General features: G+C 38.8%; 2 protein-coding genes across 4 annotated transcripts in view; one reads left to right on the forward strand and one right to left on the reverse strand.

Moving 5' to 3' along the window:
- Positions 1–25,585, forward strand: part of veph1 (ventricular zone expressed PH domain-containing 1) — an 88,290-nt gene that overhangs the window by 15,827 nt on the left and 46,878 nt on the right. For all 3 annotated transcript variants that reach the window (XM_028572983.1, XM_028572984.1, XM_028572986.1), the window contains exons 5-6: positions 23,200–23,363; positions 25,170–25,379. In XM_028572983.1, the coding sequence (XP_028428784.1) occupies positions 23,200–23,363; positions 25,170–25,379 (374 nt within the window). The remainder of the gene's footprint in view (positions 1–23,199; positions 23,364–25,169; positions 25,380–25,585) is intronic.
- On the reverse strand, positions 2,416–12,866 carry LOC114551814 (pentraxin-related protein PTX3). The gene is made up of 6 exons (XM_028572728.1): positions 12,834–12,866; positions 12,235–12,244; positions 8,204–8,266; positions 7,509–7,668; positions 6,473–6,903; positions 2,416–3,370 (listed from the first exon to the last, which is right to left on the reverse strand). The coding sequence occupies exons 1-6, from the start codon at positions 12,864–12,866 to the stop codon at positions 2,715–2,717; spliced, it is 1,353 nt and encodes a 450-aa protein (XP_028428529.1). The 3' UTR covers positions 2,416–2,714.

A 25,585-nucleotide genomic window follows, 5' to 3' on the forward strand; every position in this document is an offset into this window, starting at 1 on the left:
ATGTTTACTAGTTACAGGAAGCCTGGAGCAGGATACAGCATGAAGGTTTTATAGCCTGCTACAGTAAGGACTTGGTCATTATCAGATGACAGACACACACACACACACACACACACACAGAAACATATGGCATTGCTTTGGCCCAATAAGGATTTTAGAGCCAAGAGTAAAACCTGATCTTAAGGTAACACTGAACTTTGGAATGTGTCATCCGTCAAAGTTAGGCTATATGTCTTTTCTAGCTCCCCTACTGCGAAACATATGTAGTTACTGTGCTCTGGCTTTTAAGGTTAAGAAAAGGCAGACCGTTTGGGGTTGGTAGGTTGGATAGGAGTCGGTGTGAAAGGTGACGTTCCATTTTGTAACAGCAGGTGACAGTTGCAGAAACAGTTGGAGACTATGCAGAGGCTGTAGCTGCAGGAGAAACCTGCTACATTTCACTAATGGGCACCTAGCAGGATGTGCCTCAGTAAACTGTAAGCATGTGTGTGAGCTGCAAAACAACTTGCATGTTATTTGTCTGCAGTTGCAGATGTATTTTCAGTGTCATTGTCAGATTATTTTAATCAACAGGAGATTCAATATATTTTATTAAAGGATCTTTATGCATTATGTCTTGAAATTTATATTTCATGTTTACAATATCATAATTTGTGTGATTCAAACTTTGCAGAAATTCTCTTTTGAGAGTTTGGACTTTTTCCTGTTACATTATTTATGGAGACAAATGTACGGTTTTAGTGATTGCCCCAATTTATTATGAATGTAAATCAAAGGCTTATGTAGTAAAAACAATTATTTCTCAATACTAGATGGTAACATGACAAGGGAAAGCTTATGGAGAAAACAAAAGTTTAATTTTCCTCTATAGTACATTGTGTTTTCAGATGTTGATGTAATGCATTTCTTTTCCTAACAGCATGTAAAGCACTTTGAATTACCTCTGTGTTTGGAAGAATCTCAACAATATCAACAATATCAATCTATATCAACAGACAGTGCTACTGTATGTCACCAGTTAAGCTCTGCTTGTTCATGCTGTAAGAACTCATTTAAATGTTAGCCTCCATATATTTTAGATACAGTTGCAGATGTATTGCCAGTGTCAAACGTGCATTTTTTTTCTCAAATAATATTGAAGTGCCTTTAAACGAGCAAACATATGGTAGCTCCTTCACCATCGGTGAGTGGGAGTGTGTGCATGGATAAATGCAAGTCAAAAAGTTCAGTCTATTTATATAGATTTTAGATACAGATAGCCATAAGCAGACTTAATAGTCAAATTGGTCTTTTAGGTTTTGAAATGTCAGAAAAACATTGACACTGCTTAGCGAGCAATATTATAACTTGAAATGTTTATTCATACCTCACGCTATTCATCCAGTCATGTTATGCAAAATATATGTATGTACAAAATACATTCAGTTTCACCTTTTCAAAAGAACAACCAAAGCTTTTTACAGTATAATACAAGACAATTTAGTTCCTAAAAGATTAGAGTGTGTAAACATTGTCCTCAGTTTCTTTTATCAAATTAAAAGAAAAACTCAATCTCACAATACAAATATAATAGTTTTACTCCTATTACTTTATGCAGTATTAAAAAACAAGGCACACATATACAACCCTAAAATTAAATGAGCACTACTGACAAAAACACAACTAACAAAACAACTCATATAAATGTAAACACTGATGAGTACACGTTTGGAAATGTAAGGTCTTAAAAAAAGCTTTCACAAATTCAAGAAAATTATGAGAATGAAATAAGCTGTTCCTAGATTTGCTTGTTGTCCATGCTTGAGATGAAAACACGCCGTTTTCGGTCCCACACGTATTTTGTACATTATATGTTGCACTGCACATGGCAACACATTATTAACACATTAGAATGGTACCTCTGCTTTCAGTTGTAATGGGGGTGAATGATAGTCAATCTATAACTTCTAATAATTGTACCTAAAAGACTGCAAAGGTAGATGACAAAATATTTTGTTAAATTAATGTTCAACAGGTTTTGCATTGATTATTGATTAACTGCACCGGCTATTTCTGTACAAATCAAGATAGAAAGAGAGAAAATGCATCATTACTCTAAAAACTACATCACTACAGTTACAAGATAATCTCTTGTAATTGTCTGTGACCTATTATTTTCCTCTCCTGCATGGCTGTCTGATGATTACTCTGTTTACTGGCTCAGAACCCATTCACATTAACAAAAGACTCTTTGTCTTTTTTGCAATCTAATTGAGTCTTTGGTTAATGCAGCACTTCTGCTACAATACAAGTTTTCTAAGCTGTGTGTGTGTGTGTGTGTGTGTGTGTGTGTGTGTGTGTGTGTGTGTGTGTGTGTGTGTGTGTGTGTGTGTGTGTGTGTGTGTGTGTGTGTGTGTGTGTGTGTGTGTGTGTGTGTGTGTGTGTGTGTGTGTGTTATGGTGTCAGTTCAAAGGTTACAAAAATAAACTTCAGTCTCTCACAGCATTGGCTTTCTCTCATTTGCACATGTCCGGTAAAGTTCATTGCAGCATTAATGTTCATGATGATATCATAATAATTAAGACATTTAACTATATGGGCAAAGATAATAAAAACAGTTGCTTTTTTAAGTTGCTCTCCTCAGTTTCAGCATGAAAGCTTATTACGATGTTGCTGATATTCACCATGAGGATTATGATGACGCTGATGCTAATTTTCACCACGAGCAATATGAATCAGTTGATGAATTGAGCGCCTCCATGTGGCACCATCTCCGTCACTCCCCACGCTACCATGTTCCCCCTCTGCTTGCAGCCCTGGCCTTCCTGCAAAGCCACCTGGGAAATCTCCTCCTCTGACAGCACCCTGTCCCACATGTTCACTCCTGTCATCTTCCCTGTGAACGCCATCTTGGCATCGAACCCTCCCTCAAACCCTGCCACCCCGCTTGGAGATGGAGAGCAGCAGCCGTTCCTTTCCTGCCCCAGCTGGAGTGAGCCTCCGTCGGGTAAGACGTGTCCCTCAGCCACTCCGGGTGTGGAGGCCACCTTTTTCCCAGCTGCCCACAGGGACGCCAGGCCCTGCTCAGACGACCAAGCCCCGCACAAGTGGATCCACTCTGATGTGCCCCCTGGGTTCACCACACCCGGTGCCTCCACCAGGTGAGCCTCTCCTCCAATGGTGAAGAGCGCAGAGGTTTGACCGAGCAGCAGCTGGATTTCATATGGGTTGCGGCGGTTTCCGTAGGAGAACAGCACAGTTTTGTTGGAGACGGTGGTCGGCTTCACCCACATGCAGACAGTAAAAGAGGAGACGGAGAGCGGGACATCTGGTATGACGGAGGTGTAGATTCGACGGGAACGCATGGGGAAGAGCAGCGCCATCTCACAACCTAAACAACAAGAAGACGTGATAGTGTTCATTGTTGAATACGTTGTATTCATTTTTTCAGTATTGGTGATTTATTCTTTCAAGTCTAATTCTCAGTCTTTGTCAATCTTAAACAGTTGCTGGGTGTCCTAAAATATTTGAAACAAAGCAAGCAATGTCTCCTAGTGGTCACAGAAGGTTTAAAGCTATAGTGCGTAGTTTCTGCCACCCCCATGAGGAATGCGCTTCCACATAATACAAGCCATACATGACCGTGCACTGCCCCCACCCCCCTTCACACAGTTGCTAGTATGCAAGGAGGACACGGAGGATTAAAAAAACATGATGGACTTTTCAGAAGAGGTAATTATCTTCACTTGAGTTTCTGCGCGGGAAAGACACCGGACGATACAATCTTGTGAACATAGCCATACTGAGAAATACAGAGAGTTGTGTGGAGCTGATGTTCTTAATTAGCTTTGTAGCAACTCATTTTGAATGTAACGAACTTTCATTAATATCAAAAAGTTACGCACTAAAGCTTTAAGGCATTTCAAATGAGCAAACCTGGTTAGGAGACTAACAACAGCAGAGTTTTGAAAAAAGTGCACTAGGTTAGTAGCCTAGAAATCTACCTTCTTCATTGCTCTGGTTGGTTGTAGCGCTATTCTATTGTGTGCAGAGATAATTTGAAAGACAACCGTTTATCCCGCCCCTCGGATTGAGCTCCGTCAATGGTGAGTTCCCAGACCCAACATCTTGATGTGGGTCTGGCTTGTCAGGCTACTAGGTTAGCACTATTAAATTAAAATTACTATTCAGAGATATGGGTCACATTTAGTGCTAATAATACATTGCTGGTAATTCTACCTTGTCCTGCAAATGTCAAATCAACTTTTATGTATATGGTATCTCAAACACAACATAGCTGATCCAAAGAACTTTACAGAGAAAGTGACAAAGAGCTGATGATGAGCTTAATTAAATTTCTGTGAGTGATCTTTATGTATGTGAAATATATGTGTGTATGTGTGTTTGTTGTGTTATGGTTGTCTAAGCTACTGGATGCCTAAAATTTCCCTTGGGATGAATAAAGTATCTATCTATCTATCTATCTATCTATCTATCTAATCATCAAGAATACATTTTAGAGTGATGTCTGGTAATAATAATAAGAGTGGTTTGCAGGATCACGTAAAATAATTTGGAAGTCATTATTATTCAACTAGAGAAAGGTTTGAGTTGGCCAACATTTGATGTCCTCAAAGGTTGTTGTTTGCATTTTATGTTTGCTCAGTTTTAAAGGGAGATAAAGTTAGTGAGATTTTGAAGGTTTGATTATGATGTTTCCTGGAGGTGCATATAAATTGAGAAAATAATTAGGCCCAAAATGTAACCCTGGGGGAAAAGATTAATGTTGAGAAAATGAGACTGAATTTGCAGTGCAGATTGCTTGAGATTTACCCTGTTAAATATCAGGACAACCAATATAAAGCTAGCTAAAAGTATCTAGACTTGTAGTTGGACTGATGCATTGGGAGATCAGACCTTTTATTGGAACACTTTGCTGCATAGTATGGATAAATGTCTCTACACAGACTGGAAATGCTTGTTAGGCCATACGGTGCACTCCCCTCAGTTCCTGTTCAGGTGATGAGATCATGAATCATTTGAGGGGTTTTTTGCTCCACCAATGCAACCGTCTCCATCTCTGGGTCATCTGGTTCATTGGTTTGTTCAGCTTCATTTCACTCGTTCACTTCACGTTTTTCTCTCTTTTTAATCATTTGTGTATGTAAACTCTCTGCCCACCGACACCCCACACTCATACCCACCCCATTTTTCTTCACTCTCTTTTCTATTGTTTTCTTGTCATCATTTTTCATCTCCATTAGTTTCTCTCTCTCCTTTTCTCTCTCTTGGTCTCTCGTGGATACCAAATAATGATGTTGTATTTCTGTCAGGTCTCTGCCACTTAAAAGATAAGGGTGAAAAAAAACCATTTTGAACATGCTGAGTGTGTGTGTGTGTGTGTGTGTGTGTGTGTGTGTGTGTGTGTGTGTGTGTGTGTGTGTGTGTGTGTGTGTGTGTGTGTGTGTGTGTGTGTGTGTGTGTGTGTGTGTGTGTGTGTGTGTGTGTGTGTGTGTGTGTGTCTGTTCTTGATGGTTTCCACCTGGTTCTGATTTCCCAGGGTGCTTTGGTGTGGTTTTTGTGGCGAGTGGCTAATGATTACACCTCCCTCTGCTCTGTATGTAGGCCAGATTTACATTTCTGGACTATAAAGATATGTGTGCATTTGTGTGTGTACATGCATTAGATGAGTCATACAGTATAACATATCCTGTTTTTTTTATTCTAGGAAATTAAGTTGTCTTACTGACATGAGTGGTGCCTTTGTGGTACTAAACTTGGTTTACTTACTCACACTTAGTCACTTAATCTCTAAAGTTACATTGTTATTGGTCAATGCTTAATTCAAGGATGGACGGTAAACATGAGTAGTAGCTCTGCTAACTGAAACCATATGCTGTTGTGCCTTAAATCTGGGAATACTTTGTGTTCATAGTCAGTCCAGCAAGAGTTATGTTTTATGATTATCTTTTAATGCATCTATTGGCTTCTGTTGTTATCTTTAAATATCTAAATAGCTCTTTAAATATCTGTCAACTGTTAAATATCTGTCAGGTTTAGATTCATGGATGAAGTCCCATTCTGCCTGAGCTGAGAGTTTGAACCAGGGTTTTCTTTTCTTGTCACCAAAATATGTTTATAATAAATGTTAAACAAACTGAAATAAGAGGCAATAAGTGACCATTATACAGATGACCCATACATAAGTTAAGGGAAAAGGATAGTTTGCTACTTGAGGAGGACATGTCTGGAGACATAATAGACAGACTATGTGGTAAAGGTATTTGGGACGAACACAAGCTGCATGATTAGTTGTTGGACGTTCAGAAGCAAGGCCTGACTTTTAGCGTGACCTGAATGTTTCAACGCAGAAAAAAACATTGAAGGTGAAAGGTTGTTTCGGTGACACTGTTGAGAAACATGAAGATGTACAAAGCAGCAGGTAATGACAGACACAGAGCACAGATTGCTGATGGTAAGATGGATATCTCACCTGCGGGTAGGTGTCTTTGCCTCAATGACCTCCGTACCTCCCACAGTTCCACCCTCGTCTCTTGCAGCGCAGCCAGCACCCCGTCTAAAGCCACCTCTTGTGATGTGACCTTTTGCTCCTGGAGCCTGCCTTCTGGAAGCTGGGATCCTGTCTTTGAATTCATGCCCATCCCAGCTCCTGGGCTGCTGAAGCAGCTGGTCTCCAGCTTGGCGAGTCGGGAAGTTTGTGTTTGTGCTGCGGAGAGGAGCTGCTGCAGCATCGCCTCCAGGTGGTTAGAATTCCCAACAGAATTCCCAGCAGCAGCAAAAGTGTGATCTCTGGATTTGAGGCGCTCCAGGGTTTCTCTGAGGCGGCCCTCCACCTGCAAGGCCATCCTTCTTCCTGCTGTCTCCACTGCAACCCCACAGGTGCCACCATACTGCGCTACAAACCTGAGCAAAAGGACCAATATCAAAGATTTTCAACTGAGTCAACAGTTTCTCAACCCTAAGTAACCAAGGCTACTTTAGCACCAGAATCTCTCCAGAAACCAATCTTGGTTCCCGATTCCCTCATAAAACCATTGACATTTAAAGGAACAGGATAAATTTGGGATACTGGTCTTAAGTTGAGCTGAAGCAATTTGTAGAGTAATCAATTAGGCAATCACTTGTTCCAGCCTCTCAAATATTCATATTTGCTAGTTTTCTTTGTCTTCTATAATGGTAAAATAAATACATTTGTATAGACCAAATAATTAATCGATTGATCGAGAAAATAATTGGGAAATTATTTGAATAATGGAAACAATTATTAGTTGCAGCACTAGTACCTCTGTGGAAGTATTTGCACTTAAAGGTTGTAGACTTTGATCACCAGTGTAGTAAACCTCGGAATTACGGGTTAAGGTAGCTGATTATTAAGTTTCATTTGAGTTTCAATCCTAGCCTCTTAGTTCACCTTTTTTAGCTTAACTTGTGCAACTACCATGAAAACTCATTTCATCTCATTTGAGACCATAATTTCTGTGATCTCTGATCAGCTTTGTCCAACCAACCTGAGCATTTCTCCACGCAGTGACCCCATCTCCACCTTAATAATGTCATCTGCATACTGAAGCAACATGTTCTCCCTCATCTGACTGTTCTCCAGCATGGAGAAGATTTTGTCCCATTTGGTCAGGTCTGGAGAGTTGCAGGGGGCTGGACTCGGTGTGGCTAAATAGAGATGGTAAAAGGGGAGAGAAAAAAGTTATCTAACATAAGATGAACAACTGCGCCCCTCAACACCCCTGTGTCCTATAAAGTAAAAGAATATTGATAGTGCAACATGAAAAATATTAACTCCAAGCTTTATTCTCTTTGGAACTAAAATTTCCATAATGGTTTGGGAAACACAACTAGGTTACAACTTTGAAGCCTGTATGTATTTACATTTTGGCAAATGGGCAATATTAAAAGTATACAGAATTAGTTAATAGTTCTTGTTTGCAATGTACCCTAGGATGTACAGACAACTGAATTACTTTAATACTGAAGAAAACATGATGATTCTCAAGCAAGTTCTGGAGTTACTGTATAAGGAGTTACTGTCTTTTTTCTATAATTCATACGCAAACTTATTAATGTTTATTTGCAATGGACATAGGAGATAATGATATACTCAGAGTGACCTGTAAGTCATACGCATATCTGTCTGTGTTCAGATTTGACTGCATCAACTGGGTTTTTAAAGTACCTAATTGCCTTTTACCCCACAAAGTATCTGTGCCTCTTGTCTCTCCTTCCACACCCCCTTTTCTTCTCCCGTGCCCCCCTGTGGATAGAGATTGAAGGACAGTTCTTCCACAAATTTTCAGAAATTAAACTCCTTAAGCAATCGTGTTTATATTCTGCTCTTTGAAAACAAGTGAATTTGTTAGCAGAGTATAAAAAGGTTTAACTACTCTAGCTCAGTGTTGTTATATAACAGATGATAGGACAGGTGTGGCTTTAGAGAGAGCAAGCAGGAAATAGCTTTTATCAGATGCATTTGCATTGAACATACTAGGATTTCCCCAGCGTAGACAGGAACTTTGGGGCTATAATTGTAAGGAGAAAAACAGAAATATAGATAGTTGAACAGCAGGAAAAATGAAGAGTAAAGGGGGGACAAAAGAGGAAGTGAGGTTGTTAGGGAAGAGATAAGAACGTGAGAAAGAAACAGGACAATTGACTCATAAACCACTTTGCCTTTCCGGCAAAATACATCAGGCTTCCTGCTCGATTGGGGAGAAAGAAGGAAGGAAAAGAATGTTTATTTTACACAGAAAAAGAAAAAAAATAGCTGCTGAGAGTAGGGGAGAGGTAACGCATAGCAAGGGGAGAGAGAATATGTGTCAGCACTGTTCTGATTAACATTTGAGCATCTCAAATATCTGTTTATACCTGCAGACATATTTTAGAAAGGTATCATCACAGGACTGCAGGATTTGTTTTGGCTGCTTGTCCCCAACGGTTCAAAGTCAATTAGACAGAAGGTTCATGCACTCTGCTCCCTTTGACTTACCAAACTAAAAGTGCAGTTCCGTCAGAGGTTTAGAAAGGATTCTGATGGATCTCGGAGTGAGAGTATATGTAACCTTAGACATGAGCTTGGATCCTTGAGTCTTTTGGTACTTTTAAACTACTGAGTTTGAAGGCTTGTAAAGTCAATAGTCCTACTTCACTTACTTCTTATTTTGAATTGATTACTATTTATTTTAAAGAGAGATCATCACTCTTTAGTTTTATTTTTTACATGTATTTCTACTGTTATTTAATGAATAAATTACATTAATTTACATTTATTTGTGGGCCTTTTAAAAAGACTTTAGGTAGCGATTGCAGGAATTTATCTGTAAGTACACACAAACTGTATATGTACATTCAACAACAGACAGATATAGAATGACTTAATGGAGTAGAAGTATAACCTACCATTTTTTTAAACGGTCATGTGCCATGACCTCTCTCACGTTGCACTCATTAATTTAAATTCCACTCCGAGAAATGAGCAGGTCAGAAGCAATGATCTGTGTCTCTCTCTCTTCCTCACACACCTGCACCGTAAAAAATAAAAAGTTGACACAACTTACAATTTTAAGGCAACAAACTTCAGCAAAATTTTAAGTTGGTCCAACTTTCAATTTTAAATTTGCGTAACTTAACTCCAAGTTGCGGTAACTCACAACAATGAATTAAGGGAACTTTAAATCTTTACTTATCTCAACCTAACTCAAAATTGCAGTAGCTTATAATTCCGAATTGGGAAAACTTAAAAACCTTACTTATCTTAACTAAACTCAAAGTCGAAGTGACTCATAACAATACATTGTGATGACTCTAAAACCTTTCTTATCTCAACTCAACTTCCAAGTTTCAGTAACTCATGATTGTGCTTTGTAACAACTTTAAAACCCAAGTTAGGACAATTTCAATATAACCATAATACCCACTTATACAAATAATTTGCACATACAAATAATCATATACAATGTCTTGATTCAAAGCTTTTTTTTTTATTCAACATGTTTAACATGTATCAAATGCTTCATACAAGCAACTGAGAGCAGCGGAGACCCGTAACTGACCCAATCAGGCCAAACAGTTGTACTTTTCTAACTTGTAAAATGTTGCAGCAAATGCCATATGTATTAAAATACTGTCTGTGTATCAACAATTTCACACAATGAAATCCTTACACAAGTAAATAACAGTATAGTATTATATATAACTAATAAAGTGCAGGTTACTTAAAGAACAACTGAATATAAGAAATGGGTAGAAAAGGAGACAAAAACTTAAAAAGTGTACAGATAGAGCAATGTTTGTTAGTAAGTTATGTTAGTAAGTTAAACAGTTATACAGTTAAAAGGATAGCTCAGCATATTTGAAGTGCGGTTGTATGAGCTACCTATGCATAGTCTTTTCCCTTATGGAGATGGTGATTAGTGCATTCACTATAAGGAGTTTGGGGGAGATGTCCCTTAGCCCTGTATTACTATGCCAACTCGTGCTGGTGGAGTGCAGCGAATCACTCAACACGGCAAATCAGAGCAGGGGAGTTGGTGCAGAAATACATGGCCCAAACTACACTACAAAAAAAAGTGCAAAAATAAATGTGTCTGGCGGCAAACTAAAGCAGAGACAACATTTTGTGTACATTTGAACAGACATTTATTTATTATTTTAGGTAAGAAATTCCTATGTGGTAAAAAGGCATTTTTTCTACTCACCCCCACAGTACATGGATGACTTCCGCTAAAGTGACATCTCCCCCCATCTCCTTATAGTGACTGCACTCATCGCCATCTCCATAACTATGCATAGGTACCTCATAGAACCCCACTTAAAAAAATGCTAAACTATTCCTTTAATAAACAGCGTTGCCTGGACAGTAAGTGTGCAAAAAAATCGATTCACATTTGAATCGCGATTCAAGCTCTACAGTTTTTTAAATCGAAAATCTAGGGCTGCTCCCTCTTAGTCGACTAATCGGTCGTTTTTGTCTTAGTCAACTTAGATTTCTTTAGTCGATTAGTCATGTTTGATGCTGTTTTCATGCTGAATGACTTATTTCCAAGAAACGTACGAGCACATCTCTGGTAAACACACAAATTAAGGGTTGACATTTTACCTAATAGATATCACCGTGAAATCTACTTTAATAACTTTCATTAAGGCAGTTATTTGTTGTATTACACGTTTTCTGAAATGTGTTTAAATATGCAAAGGAGGCATTATGTTATTCAATATATGCATCCTTTTGCATGACTCTTTGCGGAGAAACTCAGATTTACAGATCTGTCGATTAAATCAACTAATCGATTGGTCGATACAGTTGAATGAGTTTTAGTCGACTAAGAATTTCTTCAATCAAACACAGCCCTACGAAAATCGATATTGAATCGTGACATTTTCTGAATCGTGCACCCCTACTGAACAGTAGTAGTTGTGGATGTCAGTTAACTGCGGCTATCTGCCTCACGGGATCGTTTGCTGCTTAATAAACGTTCAGCTTTCTGACAAAGACAATCTGGGTTCAGCAATTGGTGCTGATGACCTATCAGGCAGCTGCCGTTACCGGAAATAAACAAACAAAGAGGGCAAAGAAAAAGAAGACAGTACAAAGACGCTAATGTAAATCTTAAATTGCAGAGACAACGAGAAAAAATTGTCATACAATTCATGGAATAGGAAGAGACTTGGTTGTTAATCACCAAATTATAATAAGTAATAAAACTGTCCCTTTAGAATTGACAGAAAATAAGACCTCCCTGTGCTGTGTATCTGACAGGAGAGAGCTGCGTTAATACCTTCAAAAGAGCATAAGTTTAGTATGAATACGTTATATTAGAAGCTTTATTATATATTGGCTATATAAAGAGTCTAATTAACAAAAAATATTAATTTAAGTTTCCAAAATTAGGTATCTAGATTAATTAATGAGTAAACATGGATTTGATGACAGATTTCTGACTGAGTTTCTTATCCGTTTCACAACTATACGTTTCAGTGCAGTTGCAATTTTGGGGCTTTTAGATGGCACTAAAGAGCACCTAACCAAATTTCTCAATATTGCAGCTTAAATAAAGAAAATTAACAGCAAAGTACATCTATTTGAGACACTTCATGCATTTAGATAAAAATGGGCAAGGACAACAGTGGATAGATAAACTGGAATGGAAAAATGGGCAGTGTTAACTGTTCGGTAACAATCCTAGTCAAGTACAACATAAACAGGAGTTGCTAATAACCACTCACCAGACAACTCCTAAACAGCTTCTCGTGACTTTCACAGATATACAAAGGAAGGCCCTTCAAGGCTGCAGCCGGTCTGTGTGCTGTGATGTCATTGGTCTGAAACACAAAAAGATGGATGAAAAACATTAAAACAAAATCTAAGTAACAAGCAGAAAAGCCAAAGCTATACGCAAAAGGACTTGCCAGTTAACAATTGAGCAACTTCTGTGACAGCTGCCTTTTTTTATTTACTAAGGCAGAGGACTAAAACTGAATCACACAATTAACTGTATTGGTAAGTATTGGTAAACCGCTGTTTTCTTCCACATCGAGCAAATTTTAGAAGAATGCAAATCTAAGGGTAACTCAAAACTTACAATATAATGCTTTTTAACTGCTACATGTGCCACTTTGTTCAGCACCTAGTCGCTACTTTTTCTGCACGTTAGGTAGTGTATAATGGGTTAATTCTAATGTTTGATACTATGATAAACACCTTAAATTGGAAACTTTGTATTTATTATTTTAGCTTTATATATCTTGCAGTAAAAAAATCCCACGATTTCTTGTAATACAACTGTCAACATTTTCCAAAATACTGAGATTACTAAATTAATCACCTCTTCATCCAGTCCCTTAAGGAGTTGATCCATCTCAGACGGAAAAGCTGGCCTCCTAGCCCGATAGAGTCTAAGCAGTCCTGGAGTGTGCTGATTAATGGCTGCTCTAAAGTTGTCTAGTAGGTTCTTGTTGGTGATCGGATAGAACTCTGCCTGCCTCTGTGATACAGACAGTAGGCCTAGTGCTTCAGGAGAACAGCTTCATTGAGGTTGGTGAATTTGCAGGATTTGCATTGCATTCAACTCAATCTGAAAGACAAAGGTTACAATATATTGGTAATAAGCAAAATATAGAAACAATTCTTAATCAGGTTCTTAATCAGTTTAAAACATTGATTAATTGTGGTGCAACAGATCCATACACATACACGTATATTTTAGGAGTTGAGCCCCGCGTCAGTCAAGCGCAATAACATTCATTATTAGACCCCGCTCAATCTCGAAGGCTGGCGAGTGTGTCAGCTGCGTGGCGTGTTTCGGCTCCCATGTTACCAGGTTAGAGCTTACACACCGCCTGCGTGACACGCACGTCTCAGGCGCGGCTCGAGCCACACCGAAAAACGCATGCATGCTAGAAATAGCAAGCGTGTTGGAAGCATTTCCAGGCAAAATAGAATATAAAAATATGTTTATATGTCGTTCAGACACGAATACATATTAATAAATGTCCTGTTGATGTTTGAAAGCCTCGAGATTTTCTAATATTGCACCTGTCAATACAGAAGGAAATATTCTTTAGCCTATTTTGCCGTCAATACTGCCGACGTTGTCTTTTCTGTAATCAGATCTGTAGATATTTATGTTTAACACAGTATTTAATTTTATCAGTGAGAAACATACAGTACATGTGTACAGACAAGGCTAGCAGCAGCATTTCTGGTGTGTAAAGACAGAAAAATCCACGCAGCTGACACACAACAGAAACGCCACGCTCACGCCACGCAGGCAGTGTGCAACCAGCCTAACTTTGCTATCTGTCTTATAAAACCTCCTTGCTTCTCTCCTGAATTAGAAGACAGAGAGATGCAGGTGGAAGTCTGTCTTGAGGCAGCATGATTTAGCTAGCGCAATCTATTCTTCTTACCTGTTATTTATATTTAGACTTATACTAACGTTAACTCACGTTAGTACTAACGTTACTTTAAAACACTATTCACAACACTGACTTGAATTGAACCCAACTAATAGCTTAACTGTTGGTACTAGCGAGCTAGCTAGGTTGTTTAGGTTCAAGCAACCGAAAGCCTACCCTGTTAGAAATGTATAACGTTACTAGCTAGCTAACGTTCCCGCAATTACGAAATAGTAGAATCACACAAGTATTTTAACTTAGCTAACGCTACCAGTCTGAAAAGCTTTTACGAAGTTTAAACGGTAACCTTAGCCAAGTTACCTACCTGCTTAGAAAAGTACCGCATTAATCAGCTTACGTTAGTCTTAGCTAACGGTAACCTTGCTGCTAGCTAAGCAGAAGCTAGCGGCTAACGTTAGCTTTGGGCCAAACTGTTGTCAATAAAGTAACACTGCCTACCTTATCCACTAATGTATCACACAATTATACAATTACACAATTTATATTTTAAGTGAAAAAAAGGTTCAAACTTGCCTGTGCGGACCAATTGTAGCGTGGGCTCCAGGTTTCATGCAGCTCCGCTGCAACAGCCAGTGCGGGGATCTGATGACTTCAAGTGACTATCTTCAACTCGGAAAGTTGGCTTTCCCGCATTTCACAACAAAGACAAATGAGTTATCAGAACTTTTTCCACTTGTTGTGGACATTTAAATAAAAGTTGTGCATCACAACTGAATTATGTATTTTGTAATGAATTACTAAATGCCGTTGAATCATCCAAATTTGAACTTTTGCTGGAGCAACTTACATTTTTTAGTCAAATATTAATAATTTACATTTTCAATTCTTAAACACTTAAAATAATTTTTCATGTCAACAATATTAAATTGGAGTTTTTACAGTGTAGACACACACTGTATTTAACTCACATGATTACACTTTTTCTCATTAGTTCAGCAAGCCAGTTATGAATGTGCCGGTATTGTGTTTCTTCGTCCTTCTTGCTCCCACCTTCCTCCTTTCTTGGCAGGTTGAAACCAACTTTTTTTCTTCCTTCACTGCTGTAGTTCATGTACTTGTAGTTTACTATTCTCAGGCATTCGTTTAAGCAACTCACATTTTTCCCTTCAATAAGGTTTAATCACATTGCAGGCTGTGCCCAGAAAGTTTCCTGCCTGTTAACTGTTGGTGCTGCAATTATACCTCCTGCCAGGTTTAAAACAACAAACAAACGCAAAATGCAAGATGCTAGGGGCTCATTGCATGCACACAAACACATTTTCTCTTTTATGTACACACACATTCTTTTCTCTCACAAACAGTGATGCCTTCCAAAACAGCAGTGAGAAGGGTTTCATAATGATATACTGTAGTGTTTCTGCGATTGGTGACTAGTCATTCATGCTGTAATATGTGTCTGTTCCGGTCGCCAGCTGAAAAAACCTCTCTGATTTTCTGGCTCAGCATATTCTTTGATTCTGCTCGTCTCATACACAAACTCTGTCTCTGCCAACAGTCTGTGTTATCTCTTCTCTCTGCCTTTTTCTATGTGTTCAAAGTTGCATTTTTAGCCATGAAATATAAAGTACTCAACAAACCCTCCAACTGTCTCTTTCTTTCTCTTTTTCTGCAACCTGTACTGTACAACTTGACCCCAACTGTTCCTTTATTTCCACTCCGTCTCTACGTTTTTCTGCTCTCTGACATCTTATGGTAATAATAATCATATAATAATAATATCATTGTTGTAGTACTAGTAATAACTACTGTTCAGCACTTGTCAGTTTCAAGGCTCTGCTTGTACAGTATATGTGTGACATTTTCAGTCTAAGGAGCATGTCAAATGTTGATTTCCACTGTAGTCAGTAATGACTGAACATAAAGGGACGATGAATGTCAATGCCTTGAGCTCACCTTTCACACAACCCCATGAATGAATCCTACAAGAAATCGATTTCAAGCTCCGCAATTTAATTAAATCGCACCCACGTCCATCTGAGAATCTTAATCAGATCATTAACACACAGGTTAACACTTACGTTCTGGTGTCTCTCCATCTGTGATTTCATTGTAGTAGGTGTCAGCGTAGTTGACCTCAAAATCCTCCTCATATGCAAGAACCAGACACACACACGCTGACAGCACACACACTGCCTGGGGGAGCCTCCACCGGAACATGCTGCTGCTGCTGCCGACTCAATGTGTGAGAGTGAGAGTATATGAGGTTGAATGAGTGTGTTAAGTGGTAAGTTTCAGGTCCGCTCTTCTGCCTACCTGCTTGTCAGTGTGTGTGTGTGTGTATGTGTGTTCAGATTGACTGTGTGTGTTTTGTTTGTCTCTGCTGCTTCTCCCTGTCGGTCTCACAGCGCTGCAGGTCCACCACTCTCTTTTTCAACCCCTCACTCTCTCTTACAGTATTTGTCCCTCCTCCCTAATGACTCCCCCCACCTCTCTCTCTCTCTCTCTCTCTCTCTATCTCTCCCTCTCCTCCCCCTCCCTCTCTTTCATTCTTTCTCGTTAAATGCTGAGCAATCCTTTGGCAGGAAGCACGGCAGTGTAGAGTACTTCAACCAGAGAGAGGGGCGGCTTGCTCTGCACACACACTGAGCAAAAGATTTTGCGTCCTATGTGCTCTGTGCACACCATTACCATCCTTAAATATCAGAGAGGCACAGAGCTGAAATTATTCACATCTCTGTTATTATAACAAAAATCCAAGATGTCTGATGATAAAATTATGATGTAGGTTATGGTCCCAACGACTTTCCTGAAAACTTTGCCTTTATCTATAAATCTTCATCATTATATTGATCTGGAAGGCCTAATGGAGTTTGTTGATATGTGTACACACACACACACACACACACACGCACATTTATATTACTATACAGTACTTTCCATTGATTTAATGTATTCAAAACCAAATCTTGACCATCAGCCCTGCATTCTTACTCTTAAAGGATAAATTTGGTCTGTTGCAACTTGGGTCGACTCACCACAATAAATGCTGAGATCTGAAAACACGGTGACGTCGCTACAGCAAAGTCTGACAGAGCAAGAAACACAAGGGGTCAAACGATCAGGTTGTAATCAGGCCAACAGTATAGCCAGACTTTCGAAAGCACTTTTCTTTTCAGGTAAACCCAAAAGTGAATGCATCCAAAATGTTAGTTCCCTCTAACTATCCCTCACCACACAGGAAAACTGTGGCAAACACAGTCAAAGCTGAACCAAGACGTCTGTAAACTGTGATATGTTTACAGTTTGGATAAAGATTGTATCCCTTTCAAATCAGTTTAGCTAATATATGTTTCTGGGTCTGATCATAAGACGATGATTGCCGAGTCTGTCTTCCTTTTAGTAAAGTTGCCTTGCCCCCAGGGCTCTGTTTAACCACAAAAATGCAAGTTGTAATTTGCAACATGAGATTAGTCCCTCTTGTGTTGGTTTGGACTTGTTTCACTAAACTATCAATCAACACTATACCTGTGACCCATGCATGAGGATGCGAAAGGCCTGGAAAACTAGTGATCTTTTTTGACATGCAACGCTACCACCACCTGCAATCTTTGTGCCAGAAGTGCTCGCAAAACGCCTTTCTGAAATGGGCCCCAGATCTCAATAATTTACTTTGATGAATACAATATTATAACCAAAATAAAGCCAATAGCCTCCAATACAAAAACAACATCCAACTTGTAATAAACAGGAATAATTCTTCAACCCCAAAACTAAGCCTTAACCTCAACTATAAACCCAACCTCTTACTCCAAATTGTCTTTATCCATACTCTGATCTGAACCTAATCTGTATTATAATTTTAACCTTGAACCCCGGTATCACACAAAATTCTACAGTCAGACACGTAGGAGGACATTAGTAAATGTTTGAAAGTTTCACTAAATTTCCATCCTTGTGAAAACATTTGGCTCTTACAGAGAGTCAGAGTACAGAGATGTTAAAGCAGCGCTCCAGCCTGCGAGCGAGGCGGTGAGTAATGCATCGTTGGAGGTAGCCTGTATTTCGTAATCTGATATAACTGCAGCCCATGCGACTCACAGAGAGAAAGGAAAAAGAGAGGGGAAAGAGGAAATAGAAGGGGGCGGAACAGAGAACAAACTTTCCTGATTTTTGCCCCATGCAGAGACTGTGTGTGTGTGTGTGTGTGTGCGTGTGTGCATTGAATGGAACCCAGACATCAGGGGTTTCTAAATGGGTTTATTGTTCTCCTGCTTCATTTTGTTTAATAATTTATTTTGTCAGCCTGACCATGTGTTTATGTGCGTATTGTGTGTGTATATACTGTATGTGCATCTGCATGGTAGAAGTGTATATATATTCATGTGTGTGTATGTTTTCAAGAGGATGGAAATAATGACTTCCTCATGGGATTTTAGGATTTGCCCTGTCTCCCATTCTCAATCCCCCCCCCTCCATCTTTCTGTCTGCCTGTGTCTCTCTTTCATTTTATCTGTTTTTTCTCTCTCAAATACAGTACCTACTGAAACACACACCTCTTCACTTGTTATCTGTTGTGGAAGAGCCTTTTTATTCAAACAGCTGAGAGAGGGAGTTGTGTGAAGTAGCAAATGCTTAAATTAGCCTTACCACTTGATAGAATATAGTATTGGTTTAACCTTTTGCCAGTTTATTAAAGCTTTTACTTTAAGAAAGTGTGGAATTTAACAAAAGGAGAAAGATGTTAAGAAGGATACAGTTGTGTATGTTAACAGTAAGTTCAGTAACCATGACTGCAACCTTTCCTAAACTTAACTCAGTTGTTTTAGATGTTAAAACATACCTTAACCATATCTGCATCAGTTTTGAAAAATTCTTATGCGATGACAAATGTCTTTTTTGTGTGACTTATTGAAATGCCGACATCAAGCGAACAGATGCATCAACTCCAACTCCAGTTGCACCTAATTTCTGCTGGCTCAGCAGTTAGTGAAAAAAGTGCTGTTCTGTTTTGGACTTGTAGTGTGATGAAAGCATCACTAATGAGTCTTGTATCCTTCAGGTATAGGATGAAGAGGAAGTTCAAGTCAGAATGGACAGGACATTTAGTCTTTCACAGACAGACAGACAGAGAGAGACTGTACGGGAGAAGTTATCTAGGTGAAAGGGAAGGATGGTCATTGCGTTTAAACTTTGCAGGAGAGACTGTGCGTGTGTCTATGAATTGCACTGGCGTACATCTGGTCCGCTGTTATGGTTTTCACTTTATGATTTAGATGTAAAATGTTTTATGCATGAAACATTTTAAGTCATGTGTACATCATGTGAAAATCCTTGCTGTCCTTTTTTTGCTCTCTGCTAACTGGATCCCTTCCAGAGAGCTGGGCAGTCATGTTTAATATAGTGCTGAATACTTTAAATTATTTTTACTGTGTTGCTCATGCAACAAAACTTCACAGAATCCCAAGGATATGGGCTTTCTGGGAGACGTTTGACTCCTGTCTCTTTCTTGATTCGACAGTTTCTCCGGCCCTCCCCCAACTGAAGTTATTCAAGCTGTGTGATATACGACTTTTGGGACATACATACATAAAAATGTGTGATGGAAGCTACAGAAAACACGTTGAAGCTGTAAATCTAAAAACATCTCTCTGGAAATCATTTGTGCTGATCTCTGCATTTTGTCCTGTACATAACCTCCTTTGCATAAAAGTCCTGTGTCTTTTGACAAGTTATGTGCATTGCTGGATATTAACGGAATGTTCCTGTCTTTGTCCAACATAGAGCTGCAGTCGACAGTCAACAGAAAATTAATCTGCAACAATTTTAAACTGATTAATTGTTTGAGCAGTTTTTCAAGCAAAAATGGCAACAAAATTTTACTTTTTTCAAATAAAATTTGTATTCTTTTCTTCCATGATAGTAAACAGAATATTAGTTTTTTTAGCCATGTTAGCACCATGGATTTAATGGCGCTAACATGGCGCCGTGGCCATGGGTTTTGGGAAACGTGATTGTATGTGCTATCCCTTATCTCCGTTTAAAAGTATCTTGATCCACTTGGGGTTTGGTCTTTCAGTCCTTGGGGGGGCTAAAATGTTTTTGCTTAACATGTAAAGTTGAGAAAAATGAAATATGCATGTGCATTTTCAGATCTTAGAAAGTTATTTTGATTTAGATGCACTGGTCCCAGCGCTGTTAGTGATATCTTTAGTTTATGGTTTTGTCATTGCTGTGGGATGTAATGGCTTTTTACTACAGCCATATTACAGTAAAGACACTGAAACTCATTTTTCCCATGACTCTCAACTGTTTTAGTGTCCTCTTGGGTAAAAATATAGCCAATCGCTGTATTAAAGTCATTTTCTATTCAAAGTTAAGTGTCTTTCCAGAATTGGTAAGTGTCTTTTTGTGACTCACTTTGGGATTCTAATGTGACATTTTGAAAACAGCACACCAAAAGAAAATAGTTTGACTGATCAGTTCTCAGGTTTCTTGGAAAATATCTGAGGGGCCTTTCAAAAATGTTGCCTTTGTGTGCTACAGAAACAAAGGTCATTACAGGATATTTTATTGAGATTTGTAAGTCATGATTATGGGTTGGGTGTATGCTGGAATGAAGGTACGAATGTCAAATACTGTGTACGCATACGCACATACACAGGAGTAGCTGGGCGATAGGGAGAAAATCAGATATCACGATATTCTTGACCAAATACCTCGATATTGATGTTGCGGCGATATTCTAGGGTTGACAATTGGTGCTTTGACAAAATATCTTCACACTTATATTTTAGATAAATAATCATCAGTAATGTGGACATAATGTCTAAGTGGGGAAAAGGCAAATAATAGAATAGCTAGAACAGTTCAGAAAAGTACATCACTTTGGGGCGTCCTCTAGCTCACCCAGTAAGAGTGTTCGCCCCATGTTGGGTGAGTCCTGCAGCGGCGTAGGATTCGAATCCGACCTTCTGTCTTTTGCTGCATGTCATCCCCAATCTCTCTCCCCCCTTTCATATCTATCCACTTTGAAATAAAGGGAAAAGCCCCAAAAAAAGAAAAGAAAAGTACATCACTTTACTGTAATGCAGCCTTTAAAACCAGTAAAAGCGAACACAATATTACGATATCCAAAATCTAAAGATATTGAGTCTAATATCACGATACTGATATAATATCGATATATAGCCCAGCCCTACAAAGGAGTGGGAGTCAAATGAGGTGGTTTAGCAAAATAAAATATGAATCAATAAAATCAAAAAGGTATATTCATTTCTCACATGTACTGTCTGTGTGGGTGAGTGTGCTCTAACAGGTATGCTCTATAAATCCTCCTCACTGTGTTTCTGTGTAGACTTTGTCTCCTCTTGCCTTTTAACATTCTTCTGAGCAGTTATGGTTATTACCAGCTCTCCTTCTGCTTTCTGCACATGTACTGTATCTGTCTCTTTTTATGGTGATTTGTGTCTTGTGTGTGTGTGTGTGTGTGTGTGTGTGTGTGTGTGTGTGTGTGTGTGTGTGTGTGTGTGTGTGTGTGTGTGTGTGTGTGTGTGTGTGAGATATACGGTATAATCTATGATTAAAGGGAAGAGAAAGGGCCATAACGAGCCAGCAACTATCTTCTAAATATTTATGTGCACTCTTCTTCCCTTCTCTGCCTCCGCACAGAATAGTGCAGAACAGTCAGTCCTCTCTGTTGATCAGTACCAGTCATCTGTTTCAGGATAAAACCTGTGGTTAAAGTAAATTATAGCTATGAATTACCTGTTGTATGAAACCATTTATTTAATTCCTGCTGTAATATTTTAAAAAATATGACAAAAGTTCACCATGTACCAGCTGTTTGAAATATTATGGACCAGATGTTCATGATGCATAAATACTGATAAATGAGCATAAATGCAGCACAAAAGTCCTATCTCGCAATGTTAATGAAAGGGAAACATAGTTTGTGTATGTGCCCTGTGATTCAGATACGGTCCAAAATGTAATGGGTTCCTGCTTGGCCAATGCTATACCTTTCCACCAAGTTTCATTCATTCAGTAGTTTCTTACGTAATCCTGTTGACAGTCAAACAAACCAACACACAAACAGACAAACCGAACCGAAAACATAAACTTCTTGGCGGAGGCAATAAAATGGAGATTGAAAGATGAAGAATAAATGGTTAGAATACTGTGAATAATGTTGCTGCAACATGTAGCTTGCTTTTCAGCATTGTGGGTAGAATTGGATTGATAACCACAATATACTTATTCTACCATAACCTGCTTCTGTTTCCTCTTGTAGCATGTAAGCAGTCCAACATGAATAAATACTGCTCATTTTATCCAATCTAATTATTTATATATCTTATTTAATCCTCACATGGGACTCAACCTGAAACCTTCTGGGTTCAAACTGAAATGTTGGTCTTGGTATTCTATTATACTACTGTAGGACACAAAAGCCATTGTTTGAAATATTTAAATGTGACCAATAATGAACTTACCATTTGAAAACAAGAGTCTTTGTTCTTTAAAGATGTTTCCTACGTGAGTCAAAGGCTGTTGGGAAATGCTGTGGGTTTTGTTGGGCTGCATGCTGATTTACAAATGCCTTTATATATAATCATGCGTCAGCACTGACTTTCTTTTTTCCAGCATCAGCATCATTGAAGGAATATTGACAACAAATGGAAAACGTTTTATTTGCTGAGCACAGATGTTGTATCATGAAATGATTGTGTGTGTTTTCTGAGGAAAATGACAGTTTGCATATATCAAATATGTGTGATTTTACAGTACAGCTACACCACAAAAAGCTTAAAGGAAAATTTAGGTTTCATGCAACTTGGGTCTGATTTATTTTAATAGTTTTTTTGGCTTAAGTTCTCTTGGTAGTAATATTATAGTCAACAAGTTAATTGTTGAGATCTGGGAATGCTGCAACATCGATCACAAGAAGTATGATGGAGTAAGTTGCCAGTTTATTAGGTATACCCAGCTCAAACCAATGACCTTCTTGAACCAATGTAGTATAATACAACAGTCACAGCAATAAATGCTACCTTCAATAAATCCTTTTTGTTTTTTTCTATTATTTAGCCTACCCACTGATATCAATGGAGTGGACAAAGTAATAGAAACAGCTATCAGTGCCAACCCACTCTCGTATTTTGGGCATTTTAATAGACCTATGTCTCCACTTCTACTGTTTACACTGGGCACTTAATATTTCTTGTCTGTCTAACTACTGTTTTATATGGCAACCATTTTCAATATCCAAATGGTCACCAAGTTGTATTTGACTATGAGGCTCACTGGCAGCAACTCTGTCTCTCTCTTTGGCAGGTAACCACATGCTGTTACGAGTGTTGCCCTCAGTCTACCCCAGACAGCCGGATACAATCCACTGTCACCTAGGCAACCTCACTGCGATGATGTCACAGCTGGAATCCCCAGAGCAACAACACCTGATCCGACTCATTCAAATTGTTGCTGAGCAACATCCACTTGTGAGTGTTATTTTATTTTATTTTTTTTAGTTTTGTTGGAAATATAGCACAATGTACTGTGGGTAAATAAAACAGTTTACATTGCAGACTATTTTTTTTATAACCACATGGGCTGAAGTGAATTATCCCACTTTTACCACTTTACTAGCGGTTTAATTTTTAATTTTTAATTTTGTTATATTTTTTTAAACCTTTTGTTGGCACTTTCTTCATTAGCATTGGCTTAACTGTTTCAAGGAGCCTATTAACATCTAAAACAAGCAGCCTTCCAGCTGTATTATATACTATTATTTAAATGACAATAAGGTAGTAAATACATTAGACTGTTGGGTTATCTGAAAATAAAGCACTATCCAACTAAACCAGAGCTCTCTGCAATCATGACATAAGTTTACACTTAACTTGGCTTTGGATTACAATGAAGTACATGTGCGGCTTTTTTGTAACATTTTTCCCCATGAGTCAAGCTTAATCAGACCTTTGACCATTCAACTTCGCCATATCCTGTAATGAGCTCATGTCGAAATATAGAAAAAAGCCACTGGAATGTAGGAAATAGAGCAGTGCATGTGGAGTGCACATTTCTCAGTAGGAATTCCCTTAATCCTGCATATTTCAGAGCAGAGCTGCTGATGTTCAACATGAGGGGAAAGTAGTGGTGGGTGGATCGATCCAGATATCGGTAATATTGATACCAATGTTGGTATTGATATTGATCAATACCAATATAATGAGATTAATACTTTAGTTTCAGTTTCTCTCTAGTATGCCCTGCTGTGGTTTCATCAAAGAGGCGACCTGGCTGTCTGTGTCTGCGTAAGTGCCGCTCCTGTCACAGCGCAGAGCAGGCACACTTTGCTCCTCCTCTCCCCTCTTGTGATTTGATGTTGTAGCTGTATAATTTGTAAAAAGGCTGTAAGATACAGTGTTAACACAACACATTTATAAAAGCATATGAAAGTTCTGTCCTGGGTTTTGATTTATTAATAATCCAAAGGAAAAATCACAAAAACACTTAAAGGTCATGAAAATTCATTCAGATTTAGCAATTTGATGATGACTCCACCTTAATTATTAAAAGGTATCGTATCGGTATCGGTGATACTGGCCCTGTATTTACTTGTAAATCGATACCAAATTTTGCACTAGGGGAAAGTACCACATACCAGCAAACATGGTGGTAAGCACTGGAAAAACCAAAAAGAAAAACAGCCATCTGGAGTTATTCTAATTTCCACCCCCCACACAGACACACAAAATATTTTTGTTGTGATTGTGGCTACATTCATCACAAAAGTTACCAAATCTTCTGCAATCCTAATATTCACTTACTGGAAGTGATGTAGTATTGAAACGATTAAACATGACAAAAATATGGAACTTGGAAATATGGAAATCCCGTAACTTTAATTTCATGGTCAAGCATCTTCTCCCTGAGAAACAGATAATGTTTGATATGAGTATGATTATTCAAAACAAGTGACTCATAAAGTAGCAGCAGGAGGGCCAGCAATGGTGAGCATTGTTAGTCTGATCCAGTCCAGTTCAGTGAGACCAGTCCAGATAATGAGGAAGAGCTGTTTATTCCCTGAGTTTGTCCAGACAGTCCTACAGTCAAGCTTTTGTTTATTATTCAGTCACCAGTCTGTTCATCTCGCTCCGAGGTCACTCCTCTCACCTGCAGCCTTCATTAAAGACACATCAAGCTTCTGTTTGGTATTAAGTGGTGGTGCCAAAACAATCACAGGATTACAGCTTTATTCAAAAGTAATCAATAATAATCTCTGTTTTTTCTCACCCGAACAGATGTTAAGCCCTCAGGTGCCCAAACTAGTCAGTTACCTAGGAGACCAATCCCTAACTGAGGCCCTACTGGGTGCGCTTGTGGATGTATCACAGGCCAGCCCTTCCTCACTGGTCAGCTTTCTGCCAACGCTGAGAATTGTGGGACAAAAATGCCCTGCTCTCCTGGGTCACGTTGCCAAAATCCATGGTGCAGTGGGTATCATCAGTGAGGTACATATACACACACACACACACACACACACACACACACACACACACTCACTCACATACACACAAATTAACAAGTTTACATTTGTTTGCAGCAGTGGAAGCATGTGTTTTAGAGTGTCGATTGGGCCGCATTTTTCTGTCCGAGCCCGGCCCCTGTCTGACAGAGCAGTAACCGAACCCGGCCCAAGCCCGACAAGCATTAAGAT

This window comes from Perca flavescens, chromosome 3 (assembly GCF_004354835.1).
Source record: "Perca flavescens isolate YP-PL-M2 chromosome 3, PFLA_1.0, whole genome shotgun sequence".
Taxonomy (NCBI): domain Eukaryota; kingdom Metazoa; phylum Chordata; class Actinopteri; order Perciformes; family Percidae; genus Perca; species Perca flavescens.